The sequence below is a fragment of the Phlebotomus papatasi genome, chromosome 1 (genome assembly GCF_024763615.1).
Source record: "Phlebotomus papatasi isolate M1 chromosome 1, Ppap_2.1, whole genome shotgun sequence".
NCBI lineage: Eukaryota > Metazoa > Arthropoda > Insecta > Diptera > Psychodidae > Phlebotomus > Phlebotomus papatasi.
The window spans coordinates 50457128-50473069 of NC_077222.1; the positions used below are offsets into that span (position 1 = coordinate 50457128).

Below are 15942 nucleotides of genomic sequence, written 5' to 3' on the forward strand. Positions count from 1 at the left end.
AATAAAATTATGATATCTTTTGCGTGTATTTCCAAATCTCTCTCAGTGGAAGTAAAGATGAAGTCAAAACATGTAGATTGAATAATTTCTATCAATTTATTGTACATTCAGAATAGATTAGAGTCTTCCTGAAAATTCTCTTATCGCATATATGCTGGGGACTACATAGAGTAGCGCACTGTACCCAGACGAAATTCTGAGAGATGGCAATCTATTGATTTTGATGTGATTCCCTTGTAAAGCACATTTGCAATTCATAAGATATTTACATACATAATTCCTTTGATTGTAGCAATAGTAATGCAGAATAGTATGATCATTGAATTTTAAGTATGGATGACATAAATTGACACAATTTTAATCACCTTGAGGTGAGTCTGTTTGGCTGCTATCCGGGGTATAGTTACACTCTCCGCCTTGCTTTTGCTTAAAGAGATATTCGGTTTTGTAGTATCTGTGGAGGAGTTTATCGATTCTGGCTCTTGATTCTGCATCCGGAGTGGGCTTCCTAGTGTAGATGAAGAAGTCATCAAAGGCAGTACTTGGACTTGCTGCGCGACAGTAATAAGTCACAGAATAATTCTCATAGTCAGTCTCCAAAATCCAGTGATTGGCAAAGAATGGATCATCTGCAAAAGATGATAGGGACGAGATTATAAGGGGATAAGTATATCTAAGGGGATTTTGTGATATTACTCCATCTGTACGAAATGTTCCACCTTCCCTCGAGGGGATATTGCTCTGGCTCAGTAAATACCGCAAATGTCTCATCCACTTCATAGCCCAAATTCTCAGGAAACTGCCTGAATGTCCGAATTCCTATGGAACCATTGGGGTGTGCAGTGTACAAAACTGTATTGCAGTCCCCCAAGAAAGCGTAATTGTCATCTGGCCTGAGATATTCATACCAGAGTCCGGCATACTTGAAATAAACAAGGGAAATACCGAAATGACAATTTAAACAAGAGATTTTGCACAACGTTGGAAATTCTTCATACCTTGGTGATGTTGAAGTTCTTCTGAATGGGTCGATCTGTAGGACATTGGCCAGGAACCACCCATATACCCCATACTGTACTTAATGAACATAACACAATTAAAGTTCTCACGAAACTTTTGGCCGTCTCTTCCATTTTGTCAAGACAAACTGAAGCTGCTCAACTCTTGTCACTCTGTGACTCTCCACTGATGTGACTAATAATATGTATACCAAACATGACGCAGTCCCACAAGGTTAGCAGGAAGGTTATCGTCTCTTTTGTTAGTTAATTCAATTGAATTGATTCAATATTGAGCTCTAGCTGGACTATATAAAGTTGTCCAATTTGATATGGAAAGCTCAGTGGATGGAAAAGCTCAGTGAGCATTAACTTATCAATTGGCACAGCATCTCAAAAGGCAAATGAACGACCATAATTGTGTGCTTAATTCAATTCTTCGTATAAATTTTAAAGTTACTTCACTTTGAATTAGCAATTGTTATCAATCTCATAGTATGAATCTAAATATCACCACTGAATTCTTCTAATTTTAACAAAAAATATTTTATGGGGAAGTGGGGCAGTTTTGAAATTGGACTTTTTCTCCTATTTTCAATTAAAATTGGACATTATTATGACATAATTTAGCTCAGCAAACCAATTGTTACATCATAATAACGCTCAATTCCATTTAAAAATAGAAGAAAAAAAGCTGAACTTCAAAGTTGCCTTACTTTTCAAAGGTGTTTTACTACCCCTCAATAATACCCCTCAAAAAAGCAATTTTTGACAAAAATTTCTCCCAATGTGTAGAGGCCATTAAGGAAAACTAAAAGAAAATTCACATTATTCGAAGGCATGAACGTTCGAAGGGAGAGTACTTTCCCCTAGTCCCTAATTTCACAGAACTCCGATGTAGACACTAATTGAACAATAAATAAAATAAAAAAAATATTTGTGACTTTTTATTTCAATCTGTGCTATTAAAATAAATAGAAAATGGAATAAAATTTTGGAAAATGTTTCTAATGGTGCTGTCACACCTTTTCAATTGAGTGAAATTCAAATGATCAATCGATTGAAATTTGACCGCTTACTCTTTCAAATTGAAATCTGATGTAGCGGTTTCTTTCTGTCAAATGAAATTTAAAATTGAAATTTAAAGCGAAATTGAAATTTCAATTTTCATTTGACAGAAAGAGACAAACATATACTAGTTTAGTTTGAAAGAGTAGGAAGTAAAATTTCAATCGATTGAATTTCACTCAATTGAAAAGGCGTGCCAGCTCCATTATGTTGTTCGTTTGAAAATTCATTAAATTTTCTATCATAAATAAATGGTTCAATGGTTCTTATTTTTAATTTAAAAATTTTGTAGAGTACAAATACAAAAATAGAACCAAGTATTTTAATAGAATACAATAGAGTATAGTGAAATTTTGGATTAGATCTAAATTAGAATTTTGAGATACCGTTAGAGTTTCAGATAGGCCAACAGCAAAAAGAATATCATGAAGTGGTACAAGCCCAAGACTTTTGGGACTTCATGACTTCATGGTTTTTCCTCTGGTTCGTCTAAAACAGCAAGGAAAGTACAAAATTGCAATCAAGGTCCGATTTAAAATTACCCCAAACATCTACATAATTTTTAAAAATTCAATATATTGGAATAGTATTAAAGCAGGAAGTGTGACGAATATTTTAAAACCTTTAGTGAGAGATCGTTAGCCTTCAAATAGCGTCATTTTGTAAATATTGCAAGTAGTAGTAAGGGGACAGCAGCGTGATGTAAATGTCCTCGGACATTCCATGGACATGTCGTAGGAAGGGGACACCAGCGTGGGAATCAGGCCGATTCCCCCGCCCCCCCGCACCCCCGCTACCCTCCCCCTGAACCATGAATCTGATTTTTTGGTTAATAATTTTAATTGAATATGGAGCACGATGATGTTATGGAGAGCACAATGGTGTATATAATATACCATAAGTCTGCCGAGGAGCACAATGATGTATATAATATACCATAAGTCTGCCGAGGAGCACAATGATGTATATACCACAAGTCTGCCGTGGAGCACAGTGATGTTGGTACTACATTTGCTGATGAAAACTCTCCGTGGAGCACAGTGATGTACATACTACATTTGCTGATGAAAACTCTCCGTGGAGCACAATGATGTTATTTTTTTTAAATGCAATGCACTAGACGGCCATCTTGAACTTTTTGATATTGCGCACTTTTTGATGGTCATTTTGAATTAACGGAAATTACTTTGGTGGACTTTTTCTCATGTATTTTTTTTTCCCCTATACAAATGTATGTGAAAAGATCTGCCGTCCATGGGAATTGATCACCAGACCTCTCGGTTGCGAGTCCAGCACCTTATCCATTATGCCACTCGTGCCATGATAGAAGGTTTGCCAGAAGTCTTTCCTATGCAGTAAGCGGGATTCTCTCTAGTCTCTGGCTTATGCACTGTCCAAGTGTGGAAAAATGCAAATGCAATTTGAGACCTTTTCGCGCGCTCGAGACCATATGGGAGAGACTATTTATATGAGTCTTTGCGCGACAATTTGATTCCTTCAGAGGAATGAAGCAACATGGAAAAATGTCTTGCAGTGCGCAATATAATTGTAAAATTGAGCGGAATTTCGCAATATTCACTAATTTTACTGACGATAAGAACTATCAATAATTTTCATTGGTTAACAGCATGATGTTGATGCCGTCATGCAATTTAAACCATTTTCATTGGATATTGATCAATAGATATTGAAACGTCATTGAGTTGAGATTTGCATGTAAACAGTTTTTTTTCAAAGCATGCAACTTTTGAGCTTGCGTATTTCAATATTGTTTGCAATATTTGTCTTTTTTATTTAAATTGTAACATAAATTACCGAAAAATATCATACTTTTGCACTTACTTGATTATATCTGACATCATTCACATCTCTTGATGATACGATCAAACGATCTTTATGCAATTTGTCTAAAAAATATTTTTCATTCAGTTATTTCAGATAAGAAGTGATAAATTTCGTGAAAATTTATTGAATTTCTGCTTATATCAGATGATGACTGCAATGAAATTTCAAGAATCTGGGTTTAAGATCCCCAATTTTCAAATAAACAAACTGATGATCAAAGATGTTGCTATGCATATCTATACAATTGTGGGATTATTCGAAAATGATCTCTTGTATCATGCATCAAATAAAAGAATTAAAAGATGAATGAAAAAAATGTCAATGAGGGCAAAATTTCTTGTCTTGTGTATGAATCATTTAACTCTCTTGATCGCAAGTGGGAAAATATGGAAAAAGTGTTAGATTTCTCATAACTTTGTATTACAATGTTCTTTTTCTCTGACATTAGAGAATTTTTACAACATTACAGAACAAAATTATTCAAAGTGAATTATTGATTTGTGTTTTCTCTTATTATAATTTAGCAAAATGAAAAATATCTTTAAATATATGTACAATATTTACCTAAGAATTTGATTATGTGGAGAAATGGCAGCAGAGTGAAATAAAATAGGAACCGACTTTTCATATAAAATTGATTTTTATGAATGAAATGTTGTATACACTTCTATAATTCGGTACCTGGGATGCTGAATTAACTTATGCATTTTTCATTGATGACTCATTATCAAATTTATGTCTATTTCTGTGGCACATATCACAAAATCGAAGATGAAATCCTCTTTCTTTAGTAGAAGATCAATTTTTTTAAGATGACTCTCAGTAGAATAGGCATAAAAAATAAAATTCAAGCGATACTCACTAAAATAAAGTCAAACATTTGCGTTCTTACACTGATAAAAGAAATTTAGCTTTGCACTCACTAGCACTTCATCACTGAATACTATTAATTTTAGTTCTTGACCGTAAAGCTTCATCCTCCCCTGAATAAATCTTAACAAAATTTTATTTATTATATTGAAAAACAATTTAAAAAAAAGTAACTTCACTTGTTATTTAGAAAAATGTTCTATTTGCCCCTCGCATCCTACCTCTAGACTTTATTCTGAGATATGAACATGACATGACATGTCCAAACATGTTTCATCGTGTATGAAACAAACATTTTGCATACGTTTGCATAATTTTCTCGGGAAATTTCGTCAGTACGATCAAAAGATCCTAAAATATTTTATAGGAATTTGAACATTGGAAAAAAGTCTCATTTGTATCCCTGATTTATTGATGAGTGGAAGACATTTTCTTAGTGAAAAGTGATAAATCACAAAATAACTTATCTGAAAATATGGAGACAAAAGAAAGATCACATCAAGTTCCAAATGTAATGAAGGCAAAGCAGCACTTCAACAAATATAATCCTGATCCTGCTGAGGAACTTCGAAAGGATGAGGAACAATATGCAAGAAATCGACAACAAAATACAACTCCTGAACTACTGAATGCATACACCTATTTTCTAAATCGAACATGTACATTGTTTATCACGATCGGGTTTTCTCCAGAGAATTTTTCACCAGTTGCTAAAATATGTGCCTTAAGCTACTGGGATGGAATTGACGCTGTAGAATTCACCCAAAATACATGGACAACGTTCTGTGCCAATGAACAAACTTTAAGGAAATTATTGGGAGAGGATGCTGGAAAGGATGATGCCAACATGAAACTGGAGTTGCTGAATATTCAACTTGACAACTGCGTGAACATTCGTAGTTACTGCGCTGTGGAAAATTCTGAACTACTTATTCTCAGCCAAAATAATGGAATTGATCGTTTATCTCTAAATATTGCAGAATTTGAAAAATTAATGTTACTTTCTGAATTTATAAATGCAACTTTGATTTACAATAGTTCTGTACAGTGGTATGTACAAGAATATTTTGAGAGATACAGCAATGTTTGTAAATCTTTAGGTGTGCAAAGATTGGAAAATTCTAATTTTTCAAACAGCAATACTTTTGATCCACCAGTCAATTATTTTCGCCTGTTTCATGAAATTCCTTTTGTAGCAAGTAAATCAAATATTTCTTAAAATGTAACATGTGTATAAAAATCAAATGATGTCAAATAAAAAGATGAGAAAACGTAAATGTAAATTGTTTTAATCTTGTATATTTGCAATCTGAATCCTCTTAAGATAAGAAGAATGAAGAAAAAAATGAAACTTCAATTGCACGCAGGGTTATGCATTATGCCAATATTTATCTATACCAACATTCCCTTTTCATCTCAACATATTAGGTGTGATTCCTTCATAATCACACCTATTTGCTATGTGAGCAAGATTAAAGTCAATGAAATAAAATTATTTGTGAGAATTTTGTCTTGTTGTGAAAAGAAATTGTTTTACAATCAATTATTTCAACATCACACAATGTTTCATCTATGCATCAAGAAAAACACGACATGTTTCATTGATGCATCATGAAAAAAAAATCAATATGAAAATGCACTGAAAAATTTTACCAACATAAAAAAATCTGCAGAGAGATATCATATTTTTTATCATCTTGCATTTTTTCTGCATCAAAATATTTTCTTCACGTGAAAAAAAATCTTCAAAGTGGCGTCTGTCATTTTTTCTCAACGTAATCTGATTTTTTCTTTGCAGCATTAGCAGGACTGTTTTAATTACATTTTATAGCACAATCAAAATGATTGTATCGAACTTCTTTGACAAAATCTACTCGATTGCATGCAACTACTTTTAAACAATTCACATGATTCCTCATGTTGATGGCAACATAAAAACAAAAAAAAATAATGATACTTTGATCAGATGCGAAAGAAAACTCATTTCATTGTTTTACAATCAATTTTATTTATAACTTAGTCGGTTGTAGTTTTTCATTACACAAAAAAATGTTGACTTCATTTTTGTTTTCTTCACGAGAAATATATTCTTGTAGTCTCAACGTATGGCTCTCGGCATATAGGGCAATGTCTTGTTTTTGAAGCACATCCTTGACAAGCAGCAACGTGTCCACAAGGTAGGAAAGCGGTATCGTATTCATTGTTGTAGCATATTTTGCAGATTTTATGTGATTGCTGTACAATATCGTATTCTGCTTCTACATTATCACAATCCAAAATTTGATCGCCAAAGAATATCTCGAACAAATTATCAATTGTATTTTCATCATTAGTGTTAAAGAATTGTACCATCAATTGTTTTTTCTCCAAAATAGTCATGCTTTTTCCATTTTTCATTTTTCTTGAAATTTTTTCCACTACACCGCGACGTAAAATCTCATTTTTGTTTTCATAAAGTAGGCCGATCATTTGCGCTATTGTCTTTTTATGTAAAATAAATTGCACCAAATCAGACTCTGATTTTTCTTTTGCCAAAGCTTCTGCTAATTGTCTCAAGCTGTGCGTACTCATTGCGATATAGATTTTTTCTGAGTGATTTTTTAAGATACACCATGTTAAATAATTGTGAAAAATGTTTGTAATGAACAATTTTCAACGAAAGAAAGAAAGGGGAGAGGGATTTTTGGGTTAAAAACGCTCTAAATTTATACTTTTAACTTTTTATTGCAAATGATATAGAAAATTATACATCACTACTAGAATTTTCAGATGAATATACATGATCTGAAGCAGGTTTCCTAGAATAATATAACGTTTGTTCCTCAAAATCAGATAAAAAATCTTCCGCAGGTACTTGATCTCCTTCTGAATCAGTCACATATTCTACAAGGTAAAGATTTTTCTCCTGTTTTTCAAAGTATTTTTCTGTGAGCTTATCTTTTCTTTTACACATGAGTTGATCTTTAACTTCTTTGTTAGACTCCTCTACCTCACTCCTTTGAATTTTGTGTAACTTCTCAGAAGCTATGTCACGTTCCATTTTATTTAAAATTTCTTCTATCCAAGATGGCGGGTCATCGGAATGTGGTCTTTTTCGTGTAAATCTTTCCAAAATTTTCTCAGCGTCTTCTTTCGTAGGATTATGATTTATCAAAAACTGCAAAACAGTTTCGTCAAATATAATTTTTATGAATTTCTTTATTCAAAAATATGGAACTCACCATGTTATTGTGTATCCGAAATATGTATTCTCCGTGAATTAGGTTGGCCTATCTTTCGTAAAACAAACTTATTGGTTTGACTGTCGATTATAGAATAACAACAATTTTACACACTTGGTTGAAATATCCAGTTCAAGTTATGCATCACTTAAAAAATTATCCAATATTGCGAAATTCAAATATTATTTTTCACACATGCAATGAAAAATGTCTCATAAAAGTTTCAAAATTGTACGATATTTTACTGGAAAAACACCATACGTGATAAAAAGATGAAATTTGAGATTTTCCTTCTTTGTATGCACTAGGACATGTTTCGAACAAGACTTGATGACCCTAGTAAAATACACTTACACGATCGCAACTTTTCTTTGAAAACATCCATTCCCAGTTGAAATATGATCCTCTGCACACGTGCAATTAGGATTTTTTTAATAAAAATACTAAATTCCGGAATGATTTCCTGGAAAAGCATCATTTGCAACAAAAAAATGAAATTGGAGATTTTCCTTTTGCATGGACATGTTCCAAACCTCTCCTGTAGAATCCACGAAAATCGTTTTTTTAGCGCACATATTCTTGATTTATGAGTGTCAAAAACGTGTAGATCCAAAATTTGGGCCCGACCTGATGAGGTCGCATTTCATCTCGGACAAAATGCACATACACCAATTGTACTGGGCACCCCCCCCCCCCCTCCCATACCTCTATATTCCCCCCCCCCCCAACCCCTTCTCAGAATCCGATGACGTCATATTTAACTTTTGCATTAAAATTTACACATTGCACTCATTTTTTAACGTTATTTTCCCACTTGACTTGGATTTCGCAATGAGTACGCACAGCTTGAGACAATTAGCAGAAGCTTTGGCAAAAGAAAAATCAGAGTCTGATTTGGTGCAATTTATTTTACATAAAAAGACAATAGCACAAATGATCGACCTACTTTATGAAAACAAAAATGAGATTTTACGTCGCGGTGTAGTGGAAAAAATTTCAAGAAAAATGAAAAATGGAAAAAGCATGACTATTTTGGAGAAAAAACAATTGATAGTACAATTCTTTAACACTAATGATGAAAATACAATTGATAATTTGTTCGAGATATTCTTTGGCGATCAAATTTTGGATTGTAATAATGTAGAAGCAGAATACGATATTGTACAGCAATCACATAAAATCTGCAAAATATGCTACAACAATGAATACGATACCGCTTTCCTACCTTGTGGACACGTTGCTGCTTGTCAAGGATGTGCTTCAAAAACAAGACATTGCCCTATATGCCGAGAGCCATACGTTGAGACTACAAGAATATATTTCTCGTGAAGAAACCAAAAAATGAAGTCAAGATTTTTTTGTGTAATGAAAAACTACAACCGACTAAGTTATAAATAAAATTGATTGTAAAACAATGAAATGAGTTTTCTTTCGCATCTGATCAAAGTATCATTATTTTTTTGTTTTTTATGTTGCCATCAACATGAGGAATCATGTGAATTGTTTAAAAGTAGTTGCATGCAATCGAGTAGATTTTGTCAAAGAAGTTCTATACAATCATTTTTGATTGTGCTATAAAATGTAATTAAAACAATCCTGCTAATGCTGCAAAGAAAAAATCAGATTACGTTGAGAAAAAATGTCAGACGCCACTTTGAAGATTTTTTTTTCACGTGAAGAAAATATTTTGATGCAGAAAAAATGCAAGATGATAAAAAATATGATATCTCTCTGCAGATTTTTTTTTATGTTGGTAAAATTTTTCAGTGCATTTTCATATTGATTTTTTTCATGATGCATCAATAAAACATGTCGTGTTTTTCTTGATGCACAGATGAAACATTGTGTGATGTTGAAATAATTGATTGTAAAACAATTTCTTTTCACAACAAGACAAAATTCTCACAAATAATTTTATTTCATTGACTTTAATCTTGCTCACATAGCAAATATGTTGAGATGAAAAGGGAATGTTGGTATAGATAAATATTGGCATAATGCATAACCCTGTGCAATTGAAGTTCATTTTTTTTCTTCATTCTTCTTATCTTAAGAGGATTCAGATTGCAAATATACAAGATTAAAACAATTTACATTTACGTTTTCTCATCTTTTTATTTGACATCATTTGATTTTTATACACATGTTACATTTTAAGAAATATTTGATTTACTTGCTACAAAAGGAATTTCATGAAACAGGCGAAAATAATTGACTGGTGGATCAAAAGTATTGCTGTTTGAAAAATTAGAATTTTCCAATCTTTGCACACCTAAAGATTTACAAACATTGCTGTATCTCTCAAAATATTCTTGTACATACCACTGTACAGAAGTATTGTAAATCAAAGTTCCATTTATAAATTCAGAAAGTAACATTAATTTGTCAAATTCTGAAATATTTAGGGATAGACGATCATTTCCATCATTTTGACTGAGAATAAGTAGTTCGGAATTTTCCACGGCATAGTAACTACTAATGTTCATGCAGTTTTCAAGTTGAATATTCAGCAGCTCAAGTTCCATATTAGCATCATCCTTTCCAGCATCCTCTCCCAACAATTTTCTTAAAGTTTGCTTGCTGGCACAGAACGTTGTCCATGTATTTTGGGTGAATTCTACAGCATCAATTCCATTCCAGTAGTTTACGGCACATATCTTAGCAACTGGTGAAAAATTCTCTGGAGAAAACCCGATCGTGATAAACAATGTACATGTTCGATTTAGAAAGTAGGTGTATGAATTCAGTAGTTCAGGAGTTGTATTTTGTTGTCGATTTCTTGCATATTGTTCCTCATCCTTTCGAAGTTCCTCAGCAGGATCAGGATTATATTTGTTGAAGTGCTGCTTCGCCTTCATTACATTTGGAACTTGATGTGATCTTTCTTTTGTCTCCATATTTTCAGATAAGTTATTTTGTGATTTATCACTTTTCACTAAGAAAATGCCTTCCACTCACCAATAAATCAGGGATACAAATGAGACTTTTTTTTCCAATGTTCAAATTCCTATAAAATATTTTAGGATCTTTTGATCGTACAGACGAAATTTCCCGAGAAAATTATGCAAACGTATGCAAATGGTTTGTTTCATACACGTTGAAACATGTTTGGACATGTCATGTTCATTATTTTCAGAATAAAGTCTAGAGGTAGGATGCGAGGGGCAAATAGAACATTTTTCTAAATAACAAGTGAAGTTACTTTTTTAAAAAATTGTTTTTTTCTAATGTAATAAATTAAATTTTGTTAACATTTATTCAGGGGAGGATGAAGCTTTACGGTCAAAAACTAAAATTAATAGTATTCAGTGATGAAGTGCTAGTGAGTGCAAGGCTAAATTTCTTTATCAGAGTGTAAGAACGCAAATCTTTGACTTTATTTTAGTGAGTATCGCTTGAATTTTATTTTTTATGCCTATTCTACTGAGAGTCATCTTAAAAAAAAATTGATCTTCTACTAAAGAAAGAGGATTTCATCTTCTATTTTGTGATATGTGTCACAGAAATATACATAAATTTGATAATGAGTCATCAATGAAAAATGCATAAGTTAATTCAGCATCCCAGGTACCGAATTATAGAAGTGTATACAACATTTCATTCATAAAAATCAATTTTGTATGAAAAGTTGGTTCCTATTTTATTTTACTCTGCTGCCATTTCTCCACATAATCAAATTCTTAGGTAAATATTGTACATATATTTACAGATTTTTTCATATTTGCTAAATTATAATAAGAGAAAACACAAATCAATAATTCACTTTGAATAATTTTGTTCTCTAATGTTGTAAAAATTCTCTAATGTCAGAGAAAAAGAACATTGTAATACAAAGTTATGAGAAATCTAACACTTTTTACATACTTTCCCACTTGCGATCAAGAGAGTTAAATGATTCATACACAAGACAAGAAATTTTGCCCACATTGACATTTTTTCATTCATCTTTTAATTCTTTTATTTTATGCATGATACAGGAGTGCAAATTTCGAATAATCCCGCACAACTGCATAAAACTGCATACCAACATCTTTGATCATCAGTTTGTTTATTTGAAAATTGAGGATCTGAAACTAAGATTCTTGAAATTTCATGGCAGTCACCATCTGCAATAAGCAGAAATTCAATAAATTTCACGAAATTTATCACTTCTAATCTGAAATCACTGAACGAAAAATATTTTTTTAGACAAATTGCATAAAAATCGTTTGATCATATCATCAAGAGATGTGAATGATGTGAGATACAATCATGTAAGTGGAAAAGTATGATATTTTTCGGTAATTTATGTTACAATTTAAATAAAAAAGACAAATATTGCAAACAATATTGAAATACGCAAGCTCAAAAGTTGCATGCTTTGAAAAAAACTGTTTACATGCAAATTTCAACTCAATGACGTTTCAATATCTATTGATCAATATCCAATGAAAATGGTTTAAATTGCATGACGGCATCAACATCATGCTGTTCAATAACCAATGAAAATTATTGATAGTTCTTATCGCCAGTAAAATTAGTGAATATTGCGAAATTCCACTCAATTTGACAATTATCTTGCGCACTGCAAGACATTTTTTCCATTTTGCTTCATTCATCTGAAGGAATCAAATTGTCGCGCAAAGACTCATACAAATAGTCTCTCCCATATGGTCTCGAGCGCGCGAAAGGTCTCATATTGCATTTGCATCTTTCCACACTTGGACAGTGCATATAGGCCAGAGACTATAGAGAATCCCGCTTAATGCATAGGAAAGACTTCTGGCAAACCTTCTATCATGCCACGAGTAGCATAATGGATAAGGTATTGGACTCGCAACCGAGAGGTCCGGAGATCAATTCTTAGGCATGGCAGATCTTTTCCCATATAAATTGTATAGGAGAAAAAAAATACATGAGAAAGAGTCCACCATCGGGCCAAAAAATTTTCATGTCGCGAAAAAATTACGGAAATAGTTAATAATAGGAATAACAGAGGGCGCGCGCATAGAAAATAAGAGCAGCGGTCGGTAAAAATGGCGGACAAAAATAAAATAGCGGTCGGAAATTAAAAATGGCGAACAAAAATAGGAGCAGCGTTCGGTAATAAAAAAAAATGGCGGATAAAAATAAAAATGGCGGATGGGAACTCAAAATGGTGGACACGAATTCAAAATGGCGGCCAAAATTCAAAATGGCGGATGGGAATTCAAAATGGCGGACACGAATTCAAAATGGCGGCCAAAATTCAAAATGGCGGTCAACAGTACTCTGCTGGATAGCCAATAAGAATCAACAGTACTCTGCTGGATAGCCAATAGGAACCCTTAACCAACAAGAAGAAGTGGGGTGGTGGGGCGCGGGAGTTGGGTAAGGGGGGCGGAGCTTGGCCTGAAGGTAGCCCATCGACCAGCATTACTGCACCGTGACGTCACAAAACAGTACTCTGCTGGATAACACAGGTGACGTCACAACAGTACGCTGCTGGATTATTACTACTCTTAAGGTTTTTTTTGTTTGATAGGTATAATCAACGGCTACAACATACTAAATTTCCAGCCCGATGCACAATGGAATTTTTGAGTTATTTAACTTTTAAGATTTAAAAAATTTTCTTTTTAAAAAAAGCGCCCCTAGCGGTGGTTTTATGAACTTGTGATGTTAGAAGGGGAAGTGGCATTTCACGAGAGCTTTTCAAAAAGCTTTCACTTTTTAAATTCTGACAATTATAACCGGAGTTATGGCCATTTTAAGAAATTTTTTTTGGACCCTTATAGCTCGGGTCAGGGGGGTCGGGGGACCTTAAGTTTGGTATTGATGGAAAGCTCTAAGGCCCAGCTATAACATACTAAAATTTGAGTCCGCTGAATGCCATAGGGGCGGAGCTATTGAGAAAACAAAAAAAGGGGGGTCTTCAAAATGGCGGAAGGAGGGGGTGGGGGGTGGGGGGGTCTATGCACTAAGTTGCAATTTTCACCCGATATATAACCTTTGCCGAAAACCGCAAGTCGATATCTTTTTTAGTTTAGGAGCTATTAAGCTCCAAAGAGCGGCCGGCCGGCCGGCCGGCCGGGAACGTAACTTAGCCACATATATATTCGGAATCAGGAAGTGGCGAAACACATTTTGGCCAAATTTGAGGTCGATCGGACGACATGAAATTTTGTTAGGATTATAGTAGGTGAGATTGTTAAGAATCTCACCTAATAACATTAAGGTTTTTATTTTCTTGCTACTTTCCTTTTGGACCGAAATATTGAGAAATTAGGGTTCTTAGAGCAGATTTTCGATTTAGGGGAGACGGGGGAGGTTTGGATTGGGGCAGGGGCATGTGGGACGAGGCGATTTTTTCATTAATTATTAAAATAAATGGGATTTAACCACTACTTAATCGTAGGCAACATTAAGATGTATATTAACTAAAAGAATTGATAACCTGTTTTATGGTATATAAATTATATAAACATTTTTTAAAAATTGATAAAAAGAAAAAGAAAAAGAAATTGATTGAGCCAATTTCTAAAAGGTAAGTTTGTGACTATTCTCATAATGTTGGGGCAAATAGTACCAGACATTGGGGTATTATCATATTTTGATTCGCTTCATTACTGGCTTCCGTAAATTTAAGTAAAATACCTAGAGGATATATTTTCATAGAAAATTAATTCATCTACACCTTTGTAAAACATCGCTTTCTCTGCGAGAAAAGTGAGAAAACGAGAAAAGCGCTTTTCAAGCTATTTTAGAAAAAAAAACACACACAAGAGACTGTAAATCGTTTGACCAATGCAAACATCAAGGCGAGACATGATAATGACGTTTCTTTTCGCCGTGAGACATCAGAAATTGCTTCGCTTTTTTGTTTTTTTTTTAGCTCTATACCTTTTGTTACTTTTTACCCGAAATGGCAATTTTTAATAAAAGGATTTCTGGAGAAAAGAACTTTTGTGAAATTCTAAAATAGATAGTGGTTTCGTATTAAAAAAATCCAAATTATTTCGAAAATATTCATCAGTGCATCACTTTTGGAAAATAACTAGGTAATAATTGTTATCTTCTGCGAAGAAAATATTTTAAAAATAGGGCTAAAAATTTCGATATTCTTTATTTTCTGAATTTCTTGTTCGAATTCTAAGAAACTTACGACATTGAAGAAGGTCTATGGAGGCAATCTATAGAAAAAAATTTGAGCCGCTATCTTTTTTACCTTGGAAGATATTGAATTTTGAATTTTTCGATTTGTGACTTTTTACCCCTATTAAATAAAATTAAAATACCTACTATTAAAGCATTTTATACTTGCAATTAGTTCTGTATTGTAAACTACTGTTTTTTATTACAGATTTTATTTTAAATAAAAATTATTAGGCTTTTTTTTGTAATACTATTTGATTTTATTTGCAATAATATTTGGTGACATTTTTATAAACCTCTTAGCTGAACCTAAACCTCTTACTCTAGCTGAATTTAATTTCCTTCAAGTGAGCTAAAATTTTAGAAAAATCCTTGTCGCAACTCCCTCATGAATATTTGATACCTAGGTAGGGAAAGGCTTTAAGGCTTAGCAGTTACTTTAGCTTCGAACACATTATTTTTTCTGTATTCTTTTAATGTATCTGATCTATATTTTTCAGAAAATGTGTGACAGTTGTTAAAATATGTATATTGCGATAGGCCAGATTCATTAAAGGAATATGGGAAAAATGTGAAGTGTCCGAAGCCAGAGTGTGTGCTAAGCCGGAAAGCTTTCCCTTACTAATCTTTCCTTTTCCTGAAAAGGACTATGTGTGAACAAATTCATTGTGAACATTAAAATAATCAATCAGTACAAAATTACAGTCATATGAAGTTTCAAAGCTTTCCCTTAACGCTAAAAAAAAAACCTTTCTCGATTGCATCGAGTCAGCAACAAATGTCCAGTTCGCAGATTAGAATGTTATTAATCCGATAGAGTCTTTAAG

The 15942-nt window shown here is 33.1% G+C and overlaps 1 protein-coding gene across 1 annotated transcript; it reads right to left on the reverse strand.

The window, feature by feature from the left end:
- Positions 1-77: 77 nt before the first annotated feature.
- LOC129805663 (apolipoprotein D-like) lies at positions 78-1196 on the reverse strand. The gene is made up of 3 exons (XM_055853708.1): positions 999-1196; positions 697-922; positions 78-629 (listed from the first exon to the last, which is right to left on the reverse strand). Exons 1-3 carry the CDS (start codon positions 1131-1133, stop codon positions 358-360), a joined length of 633 nt encoding a protein of 210 aa, XP_055709683.1. The 5' UTR covers positions 1134-1196; the 3' UTR covers positions 78-357.
- Positions 1197-15942: the final 14746 nt, after the last annotated feature.

Bases quoted from the DNA above. Each gene is read 5' to 3' on its own strand.
- LOC129805663 (XM_055853708.1), bottom strand. From the start codon at position 1,133: ATGGAAGAGACGGCCAAAAGTTTCGTGAGAACTTTAATTGTGTTATGT. The intron at 923-998 runs GTATGAAGAATT...GTTTATTTCAAG, and splicing joins AGAACTTCAACATCACCAAG to TATGCCGGACTCTGGTATGA. The intron at 630-696 runs GTAATATCACAA...CATCTTTTGCAG, and splicing joins GAACATTTCGTACAGATGGA to ATGATCCATTCTTTGCCAAT.